This window comes from Loxodonta africana, chromosome 22 (genome assembly GCF_030014295.1).
Source record: "Loxodonta africana isolate mLoxAfr1 chromosome 22, mLoxAfr1.hap2, whole genome shotgun sequence".
NCBI classification, from domain to species: domain Eukaryota; kingdom Metazoa; phylum Chordata; class Mammalia; order Proboscidea; family Elephantidae; genus Loxodonta; species Loxodonta africana.
Window position 1 is genome coordinate 42,185,387 of NC_087363.1, and position 22,901 is coordinate 42,208,287.

Genomic DNA, 22,901 nt, shown 5'->3' on the forward strand with positions numbered 1-22,901 from the left:
AACAACACCTTGCTCAAAAGCAACTAGGTTATAGAAGAAATCAAGGACATAATAAAGAAATTCACAGAATCAAATGAGAATGAAAACACATCCTACCAGAACCTTTAGGACACAGCAAAAGCAGTGCTCAGAGGTCAATTTACAGCAATGAATGCACACATCCAAAAAGAAAGGGCCAAAATCAAAACATTAACTCTACAACTCAAACAAATAGAAACAGAGCAGCAAAAGAAGCCCTCAGGAAAAAAAAAAAAAAAAAGAAGCCCTCAGGTACCAGAAGAAAGCAAACAGTAAAAATTAGAGCAGAAATAAATAAAATAGAGAATAGAAAAACAACTGAAAGAGTTAACAAGACCAAAAGCTAGTTCTTTGAAAACTGATAAACCACTGGCCAAATTGACAAAAGAAAAACAGAAGAGGAAGCAAATAAATAAGAAATGAGATGGGTGATATCACAACAGACCCAACTGAAATTAAAAGAATCACAACAGAAAACTATGAAAAATTATACTCCAACAAATTTGAAAACATAGAGGAAATGGACAAATTTCTAGAAACATACTACCTACCAAAACTAACACAAACAGAGGTAGAACAACTAAATAAACCTACAACAAAAGAAGAGATTGAAAGGTAACTAAAAATCTCCCAACCAAAATAAAGCTGTGGCCCTGGCAGCTTCACTGGAGAATTCTACCAAATTTTCAGAGAAGGGTTAACACCACTACTACCAAAGGTATTTCAGAGTATATAAAAGGAGGAAATACTCCCAAACTCATTCTATGAAGCCAGCATAACTCTGATACCAAAACCAGGTAAAGACACCACACAAAAAAAGAAAATTACAGACCTATATCCCTCACGAATATAGGTACAAAAATCCTCAACAAAACTCTAGCCAATAGAATTCAATAACATCAAAAAGATAATTCACCACGACCAAGTGGGATTCATACCAGGTATGCAGCGACGGTTCAATGTCAGAAAAACAATTAATGTAATCCATCACATAAATAAAACAAAAGACAAGAACCACATGATCTTATCGATTGATGCAGAAAAAGCATTTGACAAAGTCCAACACCCATTCATGATAAAAACTCTCAGCAAAACAGGCATAGAAGGGACATTCCTCAACATAATAAAGGGCATTTATACAATGCCAACAGCCAACATCATCTTAAATGGAGACAGCCTGAAAGCATTCCCCTTGAGAACAGGAACCAGACAAGGATGCCATTTATCACCACTCTTATTCAACACTGTGCTAGGGGCCTAGCCAGAGCAATTAGGCTAGAAAAAGAAATAAAGAGCACCTAAATTGGTAAGGAAAAAGTAAAAGTACCCCTATTTGAAGATGTTGTGATCTTATACACAGAAAACCCCAAAGAATCCACAAGAAAACTACTGGAACTAATAGAAGATTTCAGCAAAGTATCAGGATACAACATAAACATACAAAAACCAGTTGGATTCCTCTACACCAACAAAGAGAACTTCGAAGAGGAAATCACCAAATCAATACCATCTACAATAGCCCCAAGAAGATAATATACTTTAGGAATAAATCTAACCGAGACATAAAAGACCTATACAAAGAAAACCACAAGACTCTACTGCAAAAAACCAAAAGAGACCTACATAAATGGAAAAACATACCTTGCTCATGGATAGGCAGACTTTACATTGTGAAAATGGCAGTTCTACCCAAAGCAATCTATAGATACAATGCAATCCCAATCCAAATTCCAACGACATTTTTAATGAGACAGAGAAACAAATCATCAACTTCATATGGAAAGGGAATAGGCCCTGGATAAATAAAGCTTTACTAAAGAAGAACAAAATGAGAGGCCTCACAGTGCCTGATTTTAGAACCTATTATACCACCACAGCAGTTGAAACAGCCTGGTACTGGTACAACAACAGGTACATAGACCAACAGAACAGAATTGAGAATTCAGACATAAATTCATCTACCTATGGGAGGCTGATATGTGACAAAGGCCCAAAGTCCATTAAATGGGGAAAAGACAGTCTCTTTATCAAATGGTGCTAGCATAACTGGATAACCATCTGCAAAAAATGAAACAAGACCCATAACTCACACTGTGCACAAAGACTAACTCAAAATGGATCAAAGACCTAAATATACAATCTAAAACGATAAAGACCATGGAAGAAAAAATAGGAACAACATATGGCATAAACAGAATATAAAACATTTAACTAACAATGCACAAACACCAAAAGAGAAACTAGATAACTGGGAGGTGCTAAAAATTAAACACTTACTATCATCAAAATACTTTACCCAAAGGGTAAAAAGACAACCTACAAACTGAGAAAAAATTTTTGGCTATGACATTTTAGATCAGGGTCTAATCTCTAAAATCTACAAGATACTGCAAAACTTCAACCACAAAAAGACATACAACCCAATTTAAAAAATAGGCAAAGGATATGAATAGGCACTTCATCAAAGAAGACATTCAGGCAGCTAACAGATACATGAGGAAATGTTCATGATCATTAGCCATTAGAGAAATGCAAATCAAAACTACAATGAGATACCATCTCACCCCAACAAGGCTAGCATTAATCCAAAATACACAAAATAATAGATGTTGGAGAGGTTGTGGGGTGACTGGAACACTTACACACTGCTGGTGGGAATGTAAAATGGTACAGCCATTTTGGAAATCAATTTGGTGCTTCCTTAAAAAGCTAGAAACAGAAGTACCATATGATCTAGCAATCCCACTCCTTGGAACACATCCTAGAAAAACAAGACCCATCACACAGACATATGCACACCCATGTTCGCTGCAGTACTGTTCACAATAGCAAAAAAGATGGAGACAACCTAGATGCCCATCAAGAGGTGAATAGATAAATAAATTATGGTATATTCACACAATACTACAAAATGATAAAGAACAATGAATCCATGAAACATCTCATAACATGGATGAATCTGGAAGGCATTATGCTGTGTGAAATTAGTCTACTGCAAAAGGACAAATATTGTATGAGATCACTGTTTTAAGAATTTGAGAAAAGGTTTAAACACAGAAGAAAACATTCTTTGATGGTTATGAGGGTGGGGAGGAATGGAGAGGAGAATTCACTAACTAGATAGTAGACAAGAATTACCTTAGGTGCAGGGAAGGACAACACACAATAAAGGGAAGTCGGCACCACTGGACTAAACCAAAAGCTAAGAAGTTTCCTGAACACAACCAAACACTTCGAGCGACAGTGTAGCAGGGCAGGGGTCTGGGGACCATGGTTTCCAAGGACATCTATGTCAACTGGCCTAACAAAATTTATTAAGAAAATGTTCTGCATCCCACTTTGGTGAGTGGTGTCTGAGGCCTTAAAAGCTTGTGAGCGGCCATCTAAGATGCATCAATTGGTCCCAAACCACCTGGAGCAAAGGAGAATGCAGAACACCAAAGGCACAAAGAAAATATTAGCCCAAGAGACAAAAGGGCCACATAAACCAGAGACTCCATCAGCTTGAGACCAGAACTAGAGGGTGCCCGGCTATCACCAATGACCGCCCTGACAGGAAACACAACAGAGAGTCCCTGAGGGAGCAGGAAAAAAGTGGGGTGCAGAACCCAAATTCACATATAAAGACGGGACTCGATGGTTTGACTGAGACTGGAAGAACTCTAGAAGACATGGTCCCGGACTCTCTATTAGCCCAGAACTAGAACCATTCCCGAAGCCAACTCTTGAGATAAAGAATAGGACTGAATTATCAGACATAAAATGATACTCATGAAGAGGTGTGCTTCTTAGTTCAAGTAGACACATGAGACTAAATGGGCAGTTCCTGTCCAGAGGTGAAAAAAGAAGGCAGAAGGGGACAGGAGCTGGTTGAGTGGACACGGGAAATCCTGGGTGGAAAGGAAGAATGTACAGTCACATTATAAGGATAGCAACTAGGATCACATAACAATGTGTGCGTAAATTTTTGTATGAGAGACTAACTTGACCTGTAAACTTTCACCTAAAACACAATTAAAAGGAAAAAAAGAGCAGATTAAACACAGAAGCAAGCATGCACAAATGGGAGAAAGATAAATGCCACATGCAGATGTCCAAGGAACTGAGGAATGCCAAGAACACAAGGGAAGCTGAGACAAGGGTTTTCCCCCAGAGTGGACAGAGAGCCTTTCCCTAGAGCTAGGGCCCTGAATTCGTACTTCTAATCTCCTGAACTGTGAGAAAATAAATCTCTGTTCATTAAAGCCACCCAATCATGGGATTTCTGTTACAGCAGCACTAAGAAGCTAAGACATAAGCAGAGGTGGACTGAGAGGCAGAAGGGAAGGTAAGAGACTAAGCCCAAGACCATACTGCGATGGGCCTTGAATGCCGAGTTACAGAGTTTGGACTTGACCTTAAGAACAATGGGGACCCTGGAGACCTCAGAGCCAGGGAGTCATGAGATCATATTGCATAACCCTCTCTGCTCTGTGTGGAATGGGTTGGGTGTGACAGTCTCCTGCAGAGGAAGAGTCTCCAGGAAAAGTGATCTGTTAGGGATGGAAAGTTCCTGGGTTTCAACTTCAGTCACTGGAAATTCCGGGCCAGGTTCCTGGTCAGTAGGAAGTGAAGTCAGCAGGGTCAGGGCTGCTCCCAGCAGTGGAAAAAAAGAGATGAGGGAAGAGGAAGCTCTTGGGGATCCGCACACCTCCCACCCTTCGGAGGCAACATGATGTAATGGAAAAAACAGAAGCCCAGGGCTGCCACATGCAGCCAGCAGCCCTGCCCTCTCAGGTTGCACTTTCTTCACAGATGACACAGGAGAAATAAGAATAGTACTCTGAGGTGCTTTCCAGTTTGGACATCCTAGCTCCATGAAAGTGACATATGTCTAAGTTACTAGTCTTTCTGTATTTAACCAGACCCTTAAAACAGAGTCAAGACAAGACAGAGATCTTGGGGAGATGAAGCCTGTTAGCTAAGCAAGTCATTGTCAGGTGACCTGCTAAAACCACAGCTTTTCTTTCAATACACACTAGTAACACCTGGTCACTGTGGGACATTTGGGAAAAAGAAAGTCCCCCATGGTCATCCCAACTTGAAAGACCCAGGGGAAACCACTGGTTAAGTTTTTTGTCTCATCTTCCAGAATTTTTTCCTACAGGTATAAGAATACATGCTCATGTTGGTGGTACAGGACAGTGGTGGCTCAGAGTCCAAACTTTGGATTCAGAGGCCTGGGTTCAAATCTGGCCTCTGCCACCTACTTGCTGTCAGTTTGGGAAAGCCCTTCACCTCTTCCTGTAAAATGAACATATAAACAGCACCTACCACAGAAGTTGTGGTGAGGATTAAATTAGCTAACAGGTACAGAAACACTTGGAATAGTGCTTGGCACCTAGTAAACACTATATTAAATTGTTACCTATAATTGCCAATTTATATATCCTCTATGAAAACCTGTTTTTATCCCTGTGATGATTACTCTTATGTGTCAACTTGGCTAGGCAATAGTACCAGTTATTTAATCAAATACTAATCTAGGTGGTACTGTGAAGGTATTTTGCAGATGTGGTAAACAATTATAATTAGCTGACTCTAGTAAAGGAAATTACCTTCAAAACTATGAGTGGGCCTCACCCAATCAGTTGAAGGTCTTAAGAGCAAAAACTGATGTTTCCTAGAAAAGAAGCAATTCTGCCTCAAGGTTATAACATAGGAAGGACAGGGGCAGAAGGGAGGGGAGAAGACTGCAGCATAAAATCCTGCCTGACAAGAGAGGACACCGAGAAGAACACAGGAATAAAGAACAACTACGGCAACTACTACAGCATAGACAATCCTGCAACAATAGTATTAACAATAATTTATGAATGGATACACAGATAGATATGCCAAGAGGTGAGGGAGAGTGTCCACTGGCAGATACAGGTTTGGTGGTGGAAATTTCTAAACACATGGCTGTAGGTGTTCCTCATATATATTAATATAGACAGTGGAGCACAACATGGCACAGTCAGGGAAACCTCTTAGACACAACTAAACACCTCATGGGATGAAGTTCCCAGGCTCGAAGGCAAAAGACCATAGGCTTGGGGGACATCTACGGCAATTGGCACAACATAGTTCTTAAAGACAATGTTCTACATCTTACTTTAGTGAATAGTGTCTGGGGTCTTAAAAGCTTGCAAGCAGCCATCTAAGATACAACGATTGGTCTCTTCCAGCCCAGAGCAAAGGAGAGTGAAAAAAACCAAAGACTCAAGGTAGCAATTAGTCCAAAGGACTAACAGACCACATGAATCATAGCCTGCATGACCTGGAGACCAGAAGAAATAGATGGTGCCCAGCTACCATTACCAAGCACTCCGATTGGGATTAAAACAGAAGGTCCTGGACAGAGCAGGAGGAAAATGTAGAACAAAAGATCAAATTCACAAAAAAGACCAGACTTACTGGTCTGACAGAGAATGAAGGAACCCCTGAGACTACGGCCCTGAGATACCCTTCTGACCTGGAACTGAAGCTGTTCCCAGAGACCACCTTCCAGCCAAACAATAGACAAGCCCCAAAACTAAACAATAACACTCAATAGGAACGTGCTCCTTAGAACAATCAATAGCTGCCCAAAAGCAAAGATGAGAAGGCAGGAAGAGGTAGAAAATCAGGATGAAAGGAAACGGGGAATCCAGGGCGGAAATAGGAGAGTACTGACACATTGTGGGGAATGAAGCCAAGGCCATGAAACCTTTTATGTACAAACTATTGAATGGGAAACTAATTTGCTCTGTAAACTTTAACCGAATGCACAACTGAAAAAAAAGAACAAACTAAACAACAACAAAAAAATCCTGCCTGTGTTTCCAGACTGCCAGCCTGCCACATAAACCAATTCCTTAAAATAAATCTCTATATATGTATACATCTCTACTGGCTCTGTTTCTCCGGAGAACCCAGACTGATATAATCCCCTATAGTTAAAACTACACAGGGACCATCACTCCAAGTCTGGCTTCTTGATTCCTGCAGAAGTTCACCTGACTCAATAGAAAAGTTTGTCTATCTTCAAAGACCTCCAGAGCAGAGATGGCACAGTCTCCTGAGGTGACCCATCCTAGGGTCAAATGCCCCTTCTCCAGACTAATCTGACTCTTCCCTGGCTGGGAGAAAGGGAAGGCACTAAGGACCTTCACAACCATATGTCCCCTAAGCCTCTCAGCTGCCCTGCGAGGGTGGTATTACCCTTCCCATCTTAGAGATGAGGAAACTCAAGGCTCAGAGAGAGGTAGTCACTTGCCTAAAGTCACACAGCTGGCCAGGGGAAAAGCAGGACCGTGCACACAGGCTGACAGTGCACCAGTGAGCAAGATGAGACATCACCCAACGTAGGAACCCTGCCCCCAGCTCCTCTGGACACACCTGGTGGGTGACGCTGAAAGAAACCCATTGTACACGGGCTCTGACAGACTACAAAACTATTTTCCCCAAAGGGCAAAAATTGATGCAGCTACAGCACAGGGAAATGAACAGGAGGCAGCCACATGATCTGACAATTGTCAAATCCAAAGAGGATGCATATCAAGTCATTCGTTCATTCATTCATTCTACAAATATTTATGGAGCACCCACTGTGCACCAGGCTTGTGACACGCTCTGGTGATGCTGTGGTATGTGCTTTTCTGAATCACTTCAAACGTCTTCCCCCAGCCTCCTCAGTAACACAATCGGCTCTGAGGAACCACCTTTTTCTAACATGACCCACAGAAGCCAAGATTTATAGGACTGGAAGGATAACGGTAAACACTCATTCTGCATGGAGCAGCTAATGGGGGCAGAGCTGGCCCCCGTCCAGTGATCCGCTCGACAGGGAGAGTGGGCAGACCAAGGCTCAAAGCCAGCTCCACAGGGTGAAAAGCAGCCGCACCCCGCAGTCTTCGCATCCTATGTCCTTAAGCTCAGCCTTCATTCAGATGGTCACTGACCACCGGCCCCCTTGCCAGGCGCTGTCCTAGGCTCTAGGAATACAGGCATGAATGAGCCAGGTGAGGCCCCTGCCCTAGGGTGTTTACATTCTACGAAGAGAGACCAAACCAAACGCATTGCCACAGAGTTGATTCTGACTCATAGCGACCCTTCAGGGCAGAGCAGAGCTGCCCCCACAGGGTTTCCAAGGCTGTACATCTTTACGGAAACAGACTGCCCCATCTTTCTCCACAGAGCGGATGGCGGGTTCAAACAGCCACACTTTCACTTAGCCAAGCGCTTAACCACTTGCACCACCAGGTCTTCTTTCTATGGGGAGAGACAGACGTAAACAAATAACAAACAAGGTAATACCAAAGCATGTTAAGTGGAATGAAGGAAATAAAACCCAACAGAGAGTAGCAGAAGGGCAAGGACAGCCTTGTGAAAGAGATGACACGAGCCCAGAGCTGAAGAACTATGCAGTCAGCAGAATCATAGCCCCCAGAGATGTCCACATTCTAAACCCCAAAACCTGTGAATATGTTAGCTTACATGGTAAAGGGGCTTTGCAGAGGTGATTAAATTAAGGATCTTGAGATGGGGAGATGATCCTGGATTTTCCGGTGGGCCCAATGTCATCACAAGGGTCCTTATATGAGGGAGGCAGAAGGTCAGAGTCAGAGATGTGATGACAGAAGCAGAGGTCAAAAAGCAAGTGAGATTTCAAAATGCTACACTGTTGATTTTAAGATGGAGGAATGAGCCAAGAGCCAAGAAAAACAGGAGGCCTCTAGAAGGTGGAGATGACAAAGAAGCAGATTTTCCCCTAGAGCCTCCACAAGGGACACAGCCCTGCCGACACCTTGAATTCAGCCCAGTGAGACCAATTTCTAATCCCTGACCTCTGGAACAGTAAGACAATAAATATGCATGGTGTTAGGCCACTGAAGCTGTGGTAATTTGTTACAGCAGCAATAGCGAACTAATGCAGACTAATCAGCCGTGTGAAATACACAGGGAAGAGGGAGAGGAAGCAGCAAGTACAAAGACCTGGAGTCTAGAACAAAGAGGCCAGTGTGGCAAGTGCAAGGTGAGTAACAGGGGGCGTGGAAGGACAGGAGGTACACCTGTTAGTGAGGATGTAGAGAAACTGGAAACCTCATGTACTGCTAACAAGGATGTAAAATGGTGCAGCTGGTTTGGAAAACAGTCTGGCAGCTCCTCAAAATGTTAGAGTCACCATGTGACTCAGCAATTCCACTCCTAGGCTACACACCCAAGAGAAATGAAAACTTATGTCCACATAAAGACTTGTACATGGATGTTCTTAGCAGCATTATTCATAATAACCAAAAAGTACAAATTACCAAAATGTCCATCAGCTGATGAACAGATAAACAGAATGTGACGGATCCATACAATGGAATATCATACGGTCATAAAAAGGAATGAAGTTCTGATATACGCTACAACATGGACAAATCTTGAAAATATTATGCTAAGTGAGAGAAGCCAGAGACAAAAGGCCACATATTGTATGATTCTAGAATAGGCAAATCCATAGAGACAGAAAGTACATCAGCGGTTGCCTAGGAATAAGAGGGGATGGAGGGCTAGGGGGTGATGGCTAAGGAGTATGGGGTTTCATTTTGGGGTAATGAAAAGGTTCTAAAACTGACTGTGGCAATGGAAGCACAACTCTGTAAATATACTAAAAAAAAGTTGAATTGTACACTTTAAATGGGTGAATTGTATATGTGAATTCTATCTCAATAAAGCTATTTTGAAAAAAAGTTATAGGTGGGTCTTTTAAACGAATTTCCTAGAAACAAGTTGTTCTGGCATTCACAATTGAGGGCAAGGCAACATGGAAAAAACTAGAGGGCGGTCTACCCACAAAGCTTGTCCACTGTCCAAGAAACATTCCAAGTGGTTAAAGTCACAGATCCTCCAAACAATGGAACACGGTGCAGTCTTGAAAAGCAGGTGGTAATATATTCTCATATGTGCCATGACTCTCTGGAAAAAGTGACAGCCTCCAGGGAGGGGAATCTGGGAGGCTGAGGACCAGGGAGGGAAAAGAGGCTTACTTTCTTCTCCACCCCATTATATCATTTAACCTAGCACATATATTACTTTTTCCATTAAAAATAGTTAATGAAAATAACCTAAGTCCATGTTGTTAAAGAATATTGCTTTGGAGGAAGGGTCATTGCCTGGGGGCACTGAGTTTCTGTTACAGGTGACAGAAAATTTTGAAACATGTAGTGGTAATAGTTGCACGACGCGATGAACAAAATTAATGTCTCTGAATTATACGTGTGAAAATGTTGAAATGGCAAATGGCAAGGGAAAATAATTGTAATATATTTTAAGCGAAAAAGGCAAGCTATGAGATAGAATGGACAAAATGATACAATTTTTTAAAAAAAATACACACACATAAATAGATATGTTTAGGGAAAAAGGCAGGAAGGCATACAATACCTAGCATTTTGCCTGGCACATAGTTAAGAAGCCAATAAATATTAGCTGCTATTATTACTGTTATTAAAAAAAGTTATTAGCACCCAAATATTAAGAATGGTTATCCCTGAGTGGTAGAATTTTTCCTCCAGAGTATTTTGCAATAAGCATGTATTACTTTTGTTATTGGGTTACAATAGGGTTTCTCAACCTCAGCACTACTGACACATTGGGCTGGATAATTCTTTGTTGTAGCGGGCTGTCCTGTGCATTGGAGGATGTTTACTAGTCCTGGCCTCCACTCACTCAATTTGTGACAACCAAAAAGGTCTCTAAACATTGGCAAATGTCCTCTAGAGGGCAAATCACCCCCAGATGAAAACCACTGGGTTAAAATATATATTTCTTGCTCAAACTAGATGGATAACACATACATGTTCATTTTAATCAGTAGTATTATTTCAACTGTACCTATCTATTGTATATTCTTTTGTATGAATGGTATATTTCATAATTAAAAATTTTAAACAAAATTTATATACATTACAGCTAACCAAAAAGTTGGCAGTTCCAATCCACCGGGCAGTCCTTGGGAACCCTATGGGGCAGTTCTACCTGTCCTGTAGGATGGCTATGAGTCAGAATGGACTCAACGGCAATGGGTTTGGTTTTTTTTGGTATGGTATTTAAAAAATAAAAATGGTACCAGTTATACTGACTTAAAACTAAGATTTAATAGGTAACACTTCCTAATTACTCATATGAATATCTAACACTGAATTTGTTTAGGTGCTTTTTTATGCAATATTTTTATTCCTCACAACTTTATGAAGAAAACGTAATTATCATCTCCGGTTTACAGATGAAGAAATTGAGGCTCAGAGAGGTTAAGAAATTTGCTCAAAGCCACCAGCTGGTAGGTGGCAGAACCTGGAATGCAAATCTCTGCGTAGGGACCTGAGGACCACACACGAAGCCTCCCCCTAGATGCCAAGGTCACCTGATCATTCCTCTCAGCCAAACAGCAACGGAGAGGGGGAGGAGGAATCAAGGCGTTACAAACAAAGTAGTGTGTCGTGGTGGAGCCAGATCTCCGGGGTTCAAATCCCACTGCGCCACTGAGCAGCGGATTAAAAATACCTGTAAAGACTAAAACAGAGCCTGACACACAGTAATTGTAAATAGCTACTCTTAGGGGATTAAGTTTTACAGTCCAAAGAACAGCAAAGTAGAGGTGGTCATTATTTAGAGACAAAGAGCTGGGAGCAGCTGCCAACAGAAATCTTAGCGCCAGCGGACCTCAGAGATGACAGAACACCTTCGGGATAACCAAAGTAAGGTTCGGCGAGGGGACAGGCGTCTGCCTAGGTCCCACAGCGAGGCCGCTCCAGAAACCTCAGCCCGTACAACCCTCGGATCAGGACCCACTTGACCAGAGCCCCCGAGGGGGCTCATGGAGGGATGCTACGGCGACCGCTCCCACCTGGGTCCCACTCACCGAACTGCATCCAGTCCCACTCGCTGAGGGTGTCCATGTTGCGGCACAGGTCGTCCAGCACCCAGGAGGGCAGCTGGTAGATGTAGCAGGACATGGCGGGACTGCAACCTGCCGGCGGCCGGGCGGACGAGCAAGTGAACCCGGCGCGGCCACACTCCGTTTCTCTACAAGGGGCGGGCAGTTCTCTCCAGGAGCCGCTGGAGGTCCGGGAAGTGGGCGGGGCTGCGCCGGGGGCACAACTGCCCCCTAGCGGCCACAAGGGGAAGGACGCGACCCCACCTGCTTGCCCTGAGCAGCTGGCGATCCAAGGTGGGTCGGAACTGGGAGGGAAAAAATAAAACCCAAAGGGGGTTAAGAATTCGAGTGTTTAAGGTCACATGGGATTTCAGTGGCAGTTGCAGGTGACCTTCGGACTCCGTTTCCAGTGCATCCTGCACTACACCACATACAATTCACTCACCAAATATTTTATTGAGTACCTACCATATGCCAGGCACTGTCTTACATGTGAAAACCTTGGTGGCATAGCGGGCAAGTGCTATGGCCGCTAACCAAAAAGTCGGCAGTTTGAATCCACCAGGCGCTCCTTGGAAACTATGGGGCGGTTCTACTCTATCCTATAGGGTCGCTATGAGTGGGAATCGACCGGACGGCAATGGGTTTGGTCTGGTTATGGGTCCTAGATGTTGGGATACATAAAAAGAAAGCCTATAAAATCCTTGATTTCACAGAACTTACAATCTAGGTGTGTGTGAGGGGGAGGACACTAGTAATAAAAATACTAATTACATAGCGTGTTAAAAGGTAATAAGTGAGATGGAAATAACCCGTGTCCATAAACAAATTTATGGATAAACAAAATGCAGTTCATCCATACAATGGAATATTATTCAGCCATAAGAGAAATTAAATTCTAATACATGCTACGGCAAAAGTTAACCTTGAAAACATTATGCTGAGCCTACTAAACATTCTGATCAAAACTCTATAGAAGAATCCTGACCAAAAGTGAAAAATGCAGAACGGAATTTAAAATTCTCATGGAATCCAAACTTTCTAGAGCCATAGATGCTAGATAAACCCCTGAAATTATTGCCCTGAGGTAATCTTTAAACCTTAAACCAAAAATATCCCCTGAAGCCTTCTTAAAACCAAAGACTACTACTACCTGCTGCCATGCAATCAATTCCAACTCATAATGACCCTACAGGACAGAGTAAAACTGTCCCATCGTGACCCTATAGGACAAAGTAGAACTGCCCTGTAGGGTTTCCTAGGAGCAACTGGTGGATTTGAACTGCCGGCCTTTTGGTTAGTAGTCATAGTTCTTAACCACTGAGCCACCAGGACTCCAAATAACAATCTAGCTTAACTAGTAAAGAATGTCTGCCTTGACCATTGTGCTCTTTGAAGAGCTATCTATATGGCATTAAATTGACAACAGTAACTCAAAAGATTAGATAGGAACCTTAGAGGGCAATGAGTTCATGTTAATTGGGGAGGAACAACTCAGAAAAGGAGGGTGAGAATGGTTGCACAACTCAAAGAATGTGATCAGTGCCACTGAACTGTACATGTGGAAATTGTCAAATTTGTGTGTGTTGTGTATATTCTCAACAAATTATAAAAAAAAATATTTTGCCGAGTGAGATAAGCCACACAAAAAGACAGATATTATATGATTCAGCTTACATGAAATATTTAGAATAGGCAAATTCATAGAGACGGAAAATAGGTTAGAAGTTACCAGGGACCAGGGGGGAGAGAGAAATAGGGAGTTATTGTTTAATGAGTACAGAGTTTCTGATCAGGGTGATGAAAAATTTTGGAAAAAGTGCTGAAGGTTATACAACATTGTGAATGTAATTAATGCCACTGAATTATATGCTTAAAAATAGTTAAAATGGAAAATTTTATGTTATATATATTTTACCACAAAAAAAAATTTTTTTATGTACACAGAAAAAAAAAAAGTCCCCCATGGGAATGTCAGCTCCATAAAGGGAGGAATTGTGTCAGTTTTGTACCTTACTGTATCCCTAGTGATAAAACAGTGCCACAGAGTAAGCACCCCCAAAACTATTTGTTGAATGAATAACCATCTATCGCTTTCTTTTTAAAAAGGCTATATAAGTGCAATTGCGAAAAAGAAAAAGCTGGTCAAGGAGAATCAAAGTTCAAACGGGGTTGGAGAATTATTCTGTATTAAATAGGGTATCAGGGTAGATTTTATAACAATAATAGTTAATACTTATTGACCACCTACTACATGCCCAGTACTGTTCTAGGTGCTGGAGATTCCTCTGAAAGAAAAGGACAAAATCCGTGCCCTCCTGGAGCATACTACCTTGTGGAGGGAGACAGATATTAAGCCATAAAAATACTAAATAAGTAAATAACTTAGCAATATGGAAGGTGATAATGTTAGAGAATAAAAGTGGTTGGTAGCAGCTGTAGGGTTGGCCCCTGACTCATAGTAACTTCATGCACGACAGAACAAACACTACCCAGTCATGTGCTATCCCCATGATCAGTTTCAGATCAGATCAGACTGTTATGATCTATAGGGTTTTCGTTGGGCCGATTTTCAGAAGTAAATCAAACAAAAGTAGAGTATGGTAAAAGGTACGAGGCTAATTGCATTATTATCTTAGAAGATAATATTATTGGGGGAAAGCAGAGTTTGGAAAGGGGAATTGCAGGACAAGTTTAATAATAGGATAGGAGGAGCAGAACTTATTACTTGAGCTTTTATCACCACCAAATTTCACCTGGCTTATTTTTTTATTTCACTTACTCCTCACAACAATCTGTGAGGTAGTTGTGGTTATTACCCCCATCCCACACATAAGAAAACTGAGACCGCAAAAACGGCACGTGTGCGTCCAATCTCCTCTAACTTCACAAGGGGGAGGAAAGAGAATCCAGATCCACATCAGCCCACGGCTGACTCCTATGAGGTGGAAGTCAAATGAAATGTTGGGAAAACCCAAGTTGCTTGGCATGACTTGTCACAGCCAATAAACAAGAGGCTGATATGGGAGATCACAAAGATGCTTTTATTTCCTTGGCAAGTAAAGGAACAGTCTGAGCTGCTGCCTCCAAGACTGCTCACAAGCAGCTTGGGGAGGTGAGCTTTTACAAAGAGCAGGCAAGGAAATGTAAATTTATCATGAATATTCAGGATTGATCTTCATGCAGGCACCCAATGTTTGGAGATGGCTATGCACTTTCTTTAGACAGGGGTTCAACTTCCTGGGATGAAGAGGTCAACCTTCTCTCACCGGTGTGTTAAGTCTCCATCCAGAGGCTTATATGTATTTTGCTCTTAATGAGCTAATACCAAACCAAACCAAACCTACTGCCCTGTGGATTCCTTCCGACTCATAGCGACCCTATAGGACAGAGTAGAACTGCCCCATAGAGTTTCCAAGGAGCACCTGACAGATTTGAACTGCCGGCCTTTTGGTTAGCAGCCGTAGCACTTAACCACTACACCAAAATAGGTCACTTAAAATGTCAAGATGGTGTTGAAGGCCTTCTAAAATGGGCTGAGGCCAGCTATGGCCCATTTTGTGGTTATTTTGACAAGAACAATTCCAGGAAAATGTGTGAACTATTCTGCTCTGCGTAGGAGGATAAGCCAGAGCAGGTTATTCAAAGAAGAGCTGGGCTCTGAGGCTGCCTGCCTCAATACCTCCGCCCTCCAACGTTTTCACCAGTCATCCCTCCCATGCCACTCTCTACTTCTCTGCTGGGTTCGATAATTCGTTGCAATGGCCACACAGAGCTTACAGACAAACTCACAATTATGGGGTTTATTAGGGAAGTAACAGGTTACAATTCAGGATCAGGAATGACTCAGGATACAGTTCTTCAGTTAGGTCAGCTTCTCAGCTGTGCCAATAGGTAGGGCTCTCTCTCTTTCTCCCTCTCTCAGTTCCTCCACCTGTAGCCCTTGGTCCACAGCCTGGCCTCTGCCCTGCTCAGGCAAGTGTTACAAAGTTCTTTTAGCTCTGCCAATAAGTGCTCAGAGATACCCTGCTCTTCCAGCAAGCTGCCTGCCAGAAGGCACTCAACTCTCTCACTCCGTGGGTTGGTACACCCACTGTAGCCACCTTGTTCTGTGGGCCAGGAAGCCCACTGCACCATCTTATGCCAGTCTCCTGATTCTTCTGCCACCATTTCTCTGCCACTGCTTCTCACCGTCTTGTACCATCTTCTTTCTTTCCTAGGTTACATCTCGCTCTGTTTCCTAGGTCTTGGAGGTTCCCATTGCAGGTACCCAGGTCCAAAGGACACGCTCCACTCCTGGGTCTTCTTTCTTGATGGTAGTGATGTCCACCCCTCTCTGCTCTGGGATTGGCTGTCTTTTAAGCTTAGGGTGATGGCAAAACAGACCCATCCGCTCATTAGGGTTCCATACACCTTATTTTCATGGTCCCACCCCCACAGGGGTTCCATGCACCTTATTTGCATTGTTAGCAGGCTGTCCAATCCCCTTGGTGGGCCGCAAACACTTTATTTGCCTAGTCCCACCTAATTATTCTGTGGGAGTCACAAAGGCTATAGCTGGAAGGGCTCTATTAAGTAATTCACTGCACCACACTGAGATACAAAGAGGTTAAGTAATTAGCCTAACATTACATAGAAACAAAGTGGCAGAGCTGAGATTTGAACATAGCAGTCTGGGCCCTTAATCACCACTGGCTACAAACTGCCTCTTTATTATAATAACTCTTTAGTTATACCTACAATGTGCCAAGGAGTCCCTGGGAGGTGCAAATGGTTAACACGCCCCACTGCTAACTGAAAGGTTGGCAGTTCAAGTTCACCCACAGGCACCTCCAAAGAAAGGGCTGGTGATCTACTTCCAAAAATCTGCCATTGAAAACCCTACGGAGGGATCTAGTATTTAACAACAGATAAGACAACAAATTTTGAACAACAAAAGTCAAAATAGATAAATGGGACCTCATAAAAATGAAATGCTTTTCTACGTCAAAGGACTTTATCAACAAAGTTAACAGACAAACTACAGTTTGGGAGAAAATTTTAGGAACCATATGTTGGATAAGGGCCTAATATCCAAAATATATATAAAACTTTTATAACTTAACAATAAAAACAGAATCCAATCAAAAAGTGGGCAAAGCCTTGAGAACAGGAGCCAGACAAGGATGCCCTTTATCACCTCTTACTCGACATTGTGCTGGAGGTCCTAGCCAGAGCATTCAGGCTAGATAAAGAAACAAAGGGCATCCAGATTGGTAAGGAAGAAGTAAAAGTATCTCTATTTGCAAATGACATGATCTTATACACAGAAAACCCTTAAGAATCCTCAAGGAAGCTACTGAAACTAATAGAAGAGTTCAGTAGAGTATCAAGATACAAGATAAACATACAAAAATCAGTTGGATTCCTCTACACCAACAAAAAGAACACTGAGGAGGAAATCACCAAATCAATACCATTTACAGTAGGCCCTAAGAAGATAAAATACTTAGAAATAAACCTTACCAGAGATGTAAAAGACCTATACAAAGAAAACCACAAGACACTACTGCAAGAAACCAAAAGAGACCTACATAAGTGGAAAAACATATCTTGCTCATGGATAGGAAGGTTTAACATTGTAAAAATATCTATTCTACCAAAAGCCATCTATAGATACAATGCAATTCTGATCCAAATCCCAATGACATTTTTTTAATGAGATGGAGAAACAAATCACCAACTTCATATGGAAAAGCAAGAGACCCCGGATAAGTAAAGCATTACTGAAAAAGAAGAAGAAACCAGGAGGCCTCACTCCACCTGATTTTAGAACCCATTATACCGCCACAGTAGTCAAAACAGCCTGGTACTGGTACAACAACAGATACATAGATCAACGGAACAGAATTGAGAATCTAGACATAAATCCATCCACATAGGAGCAGTTGATATCTGACAAAGGCCCAAAGTCAATTTATTGGGGAAAAGACAGACTTTTTAACAAATGGTGCTGGAATAACTGGATATCCATCTACAAAAAAATGAAACAAGACCCATGCCTCACACCGTGCACAAAAACTAACTCCAAATGGATCAAAGACCTAATAAAATCTAAAATGATAAAGGTCATGGAAGAAAAAATAGGGACAATGCTAAGAGCCCTAATACATGGCATAAACAGTATGCAAAACATTTCTAAAAATGTAGAAGAGAAACCAGATAACTGGAAGCTTCTAAAAATCAAACACCTATGCTCATCCAAAGACTTCACCAAAAGAGTAAAAAGACTACCTACAGACCAGTAAAAAGGTTTTACCTATGACATTTCCACTCAGCGCCTGATCTCTAAAATGTACATGATACTGCAAAAACTCAACTACAAAAAGACAACCTAATTAAAAAATGGGCAAAGGATACGAACAGGCTCTTCACTAAAGAAGACATTCAGGGTGCTAACAGATACATAAGGAAATGCTCACAATCATTAGCCATTAGAGAAATGCAAATCAAAACTACAATGAGATTTCATCTCACTCCAGTAGGGCTGGCATTAATCCAAAAAACACAAAATAATAAATGTTGGAGAGGTTGTGGAGAGACTGGAACACTTATACACTGCTGGTGGGAATGTAAAATGGAACAACCACTTTGGAAATCAATTTGTTGCTTCCTTAAAAAGCTTTTTTTAGTTTTTTTTTTTTTTTTTTAAAGCTAGAAATAGAAGTACCATATGAGCCAGCAATCCCACTCCTTGGAATATATCCTAGAGAAATAAAAGCCTTTACGTGAACAGATATATACACACCCATGTTCATTGCAGCACTGTTTACAATAGCAAAAAGTTGGAAGCAACCAAGGTGCCCATCAATGGATGAATGGATAAATAAATTACAGTATATTCGCACAATGGAATACTATGCATCGATAAAGAACAATGATGAATCCATGAAACATTTCATAACATGGAGAAATCTGGAAGATATTATGCTGAGTGAAAGTAGTCAGTTGCAAAAGGACAAATACCATATAAGACCACTATTATAAGAACTGGAGAAATAGTTTAAACAGAGAAGAAAATATTCTTTGATGGTTACGAGAGTGGGGAGGGAGGGAGAGAGAGGGGTTTTCACTAATTAGATAGTAAATAAGTTTTATTTTAGGTGAAGGGAAAGACAACACACAATACAGAAGAGGTCAATACAACTGGACTAAACCAAAAGCAAAGAAGTTCCCTGAATAAACTGAATGCTTCGGAGGCTGGTGTAGCAGGGGCGGGGTTTTGGGGACCATGGTTTCAGGGGACATCTAAGTCAATTGGCATAATAAAATCTATTAAGAAAACATTCTGCTTCCCACTTTGGAGAGTGGTGTCTGGGGTCTTAAACACTAGCAAGCAGCCATCTAAGGTGCATCAGTTGGTCTCAACCCACCTGGAGCAAGGAAGAACAAAGAACACCAAAGACACAAGGTAATTATGAGCCTAACAGACAGAAAGAACCACCTAAACCAGAGACTACATCAGCCTAAGACCAGAAAAACTAGATGGTGCCCAGCTACAACCCATGACTGCCCTGACAGGCAACACAACAGAGAACCCTCGAGGGAACAGGAGAGCAGTGGGATGCAGACCTCAAATTTTCATAAAAAGACCAGACTTTATGGTCAGACTGGGACTAGAAGGACCCTGGAGGTCATGGTCCCCAGACCTTCTGTTAGCCCAAGACAGGAACCATTCCCAAAGCCAACTCTTCAGACAGGGATTGGACTGGAATATGGGATAGAAAATGATACTGGTGAAGAAGAAGCTTCTTGGGTCAAGTAGACGCATGAGACTATGTTGGCATCCCCTGTCTGGAGGGGAGATGAGAGAGCAGAGGGGGCCAGAAGTTGCACAAATGGACACGAGGAGAGAGAATGGAGGGAAGGAGTGTGCTGTCTCATTAGGGGGAGAACAATTAGGAGTGTATATTAAGGTGTATATAAATTTTTGTATGAGAGACTGACTTGATTTGTAAACTTTCACTTAAAGCACAATAAAAATCAATTTAAAAAAAGAAGTGGGCAAAAGACTTGAACAGATAGTTCAACAAAGAGGATATTCAAATGGCCAAAAAGCACATGAAAAGATATGCAACATCATTAGCCATCAGGGAGATGCAAATCAAAACCACACTGAGATATCACCTCACCCCCATTAGAATGGCAATGATAAAAAAAAGAAAGAAAACCAACAGGTGTTAGCAAGGTTGTGGAAAAGTGGAACCCTTATCCATTGCTGGTGGGAATGTAAAATGCAGCCACTGGGAAAAAAGTTGAACATAGAAGTACCATATGACACAGCAATTCTAATGCTAGGAACATACCCAGAAGAAGTGAAAATAGGAGTGCAAACAGAAACCTGTACACAAACGCTCATGGCAGCACTTTTTACAATAGCCAAAAGATGGAAACAACCAAAATGTCCAACAATAAATGAATGGATAAACAAAATATGGTATATACATACAATGGAATATCACCCACCCGCAAAGAGAAATGAAGTCCTGATGCATGCCACAACATGGATAAACCCTGAAAATACTATGCTGAGGGAGATAAGCCAGTCACAAAAGGACAAATGCTGCATGATCTCATTTATATGAAATAAGCAAATATATAGAAACCAAAGATTAATGGTTACCAGGGACAAGAGGGAAAGGGAGATTTTTTGTTTGGGGGATACTGAGTTTATGTTAATGGTGGTAGAATATTTTGGAAATATTGGTGGCACACCATGGAAAAATGTAATCAATTGAATTTACAGTCACTGAATTGTACATACAGAAGCTGTTGTACTGGTGAATATTTTGGTGTGTATATTTTCACAATAATAATAAAAAAAAAAAACCCATGGAGCACAGTTCTACTCTGACACACATAGGTCACCGAGTCAAAATCAACTGGATAGCAACTAGTAACTGGTACAATATGCCACGTGCTTTGCATAAAATCTTCATATGTAATTCTTCTCACAAGCAATGACACAGATATTATTCTGCCCATTTTACACAGATGTAAATCATTTCCAAGAGGTTAGGCTACGTCATCAAGGACAGACAAGGAACTAGAGTGCCACTTTGTGGCTGTCAACATCAGCTACGGAGTGTGGCTGCAGAAGGAACCTGAGATAAAAATTAGAAGTCCTAGGAGGAAGTCCCAGTTCTCTCACAAACAGGCCTTGTGACCCTGAATAACTCATTTCACTTTTCCAGTCTTGTTTTCCACATCTGTACAGTGGGACTAGAGAGCAGCGGTGGCTCAGTGGTAGAATTTTCACCTTCCATTCGAGAACCCAGGTTTGATTCCTGGCCAATGTACCTCAAATATAGCTACCACCTGTCAGTGGAGGCCTACATGTTGCTTTGAGGCGGAACAAGTTTCATTGGAGCTTTCCAGACTAAGATGGACAAGAAAGAAAGGCCTGGTGATCTACTTCTGAAAATCAGTCAGTAAAAACCCTATGGACCAAAACAGTCTGATTCCGTTGTGCAGGGGATTGCCATGAGTCGGGGAGGGCTAAATCAATGGCAGCTAACAACGACAACAGTGGGGTTAATCATTCCCACTATTAGAGTTGTGAGCATGGGGAGTGGGTTAAATCAAATTATACAGCCTACATAGAACACCAAACACAGACCTTCCTTGCACAAAGAATGTGCTCAAAAAATGGTAGTTGCCATTAAAATTGTTGAAAAGTGCACCAGCCTGGAAGTCCTGTAAGGATTTGAGTCCTAGCTCAGACATTGTCTGGCTATTTATCCTTAAACAAGTTCCATGGTTTTTTCTTTTGGGAGTCCTGTGCCATCCACTCTGCAGGATTGCTAAGAAGCTTAAATCAACCCCAAAATGCTCCGGATAAATTGTACAGTGCCACACCAGTAAAGGACTGCTGTTATGAGAGGAGAGGCCACCTTACTGATGTTGGAAGTAGAATATGTTTCGATGTCCTAAGACTGCTTTTCAGGAAAAGTCCCGTGTTTTCAGCATGGCTGAAGGTGGAATTTGAGGTGCTTCAAATGTAGCCACCACCTGTCTGTTAGTAGGGGCCTACATGTTGCTGTAAGGCTAAACAAGTTTCAGTGGAGCTTTCCAGACTAAGGTGGACTAGGAAGAAAGGCCTGGTGATCTGCTTCTGAAAATCAGCCAGTGGAAGCTCTATAGATCAAAATGGCCTGATCCCATTGTACGTGTCTTTGCCATGAGTGGAAAAATTAGGGTCTGACAGAAGCTGAGTGGGAAAGCACCCACATCCCAGGCACAAAGGGACAAAGGAGAATCAGGGGCCTCTCCTCTCCTCTCCTGCTCTCCTCTGTTTGTAGAGCCCTCTACCTGCTTCCCCCACTCTTCTCCACTTATGGAGCCTGTGTCCCTGGAGTGCTCATCCCTCAGTGCCGTAAGGCTTCTTGCCCTTGATGAGGCTTTCAGGCCACAAAAGGTTTTCATGCACCCTTGGCTAGGTCAGGTGGGCAGGCAAGCCCAGCTGCTCCTCTCTCTGCTGCTTCTGCCCCTGGCAAGTTTCCTTCTGGCCCCAGACTCAAGGCTTGGAATCTGAGTCTTAAGATTCTCCTTCAGAGAAGCTTGAGTAGTTCTGAGCCTGGGCAGGCCATCTTAGTAACACATCTCAGTCTTCACTCTTTAGAACAAGTTCTTCAAAGTAAGGTCTTTATTATCATTAATAAGAGTTGCCACTCACCTACCAAGTACCAGGCATTTACCTTAGATGATCGGTGATCCTCACGATAATCCTGTAAAATAAGTTTATTACTCCCATTTTACAGATGAGGAAATTGAGGGTCAAGTCTCAGTCTGGTTAGAGTAGGAAAAAAAGGTAAGACTTGGGACTGAAAAACATTTATTCTGTGCAATTTCTTTGCTAAAAACCCAACAGCTGCAACGGAAGTGTCCTTTCTAGTTAATATGACGACATCTAGTGTTC

At 42.0% G+C, this 22,901-nt stretch overlaps 1 protein-coding gene across 4 annotated transcripts in view; it reads right to left on the reverse strand.

Moving 5' to 3' along the window:
• The window catches only part of IRAK2 (interleukin 1 receptor associated kinase 2), a 94,328-nt gene extending 75,710 nt beyond the window's left edge, over nucleotides 1–18,618 (reverse strand). The window contains exon 1 of one of the 4 annotated variants that reach the window (XM_023547930.2): nucleotides 11,930–18,618. In XM_023547930.2, coding sequence (XP_023403698.1) covers nucleotides 11,930–12,023 — 94 coding nt within the window. In that variant the 5' untranslated portion in view covers nucleotides 12,024–18,618. The remainder of the gene's footprint in view (nucleotides 1–11,929) is intronic. The other 3 variants (XM_064274909.1, XM_023547929.2, XM_064274908.1) reach the window with 3 other exon arrangements.
• Nucleotides 18,619–22,901: the final 4,283 nt, after the last annotated feature.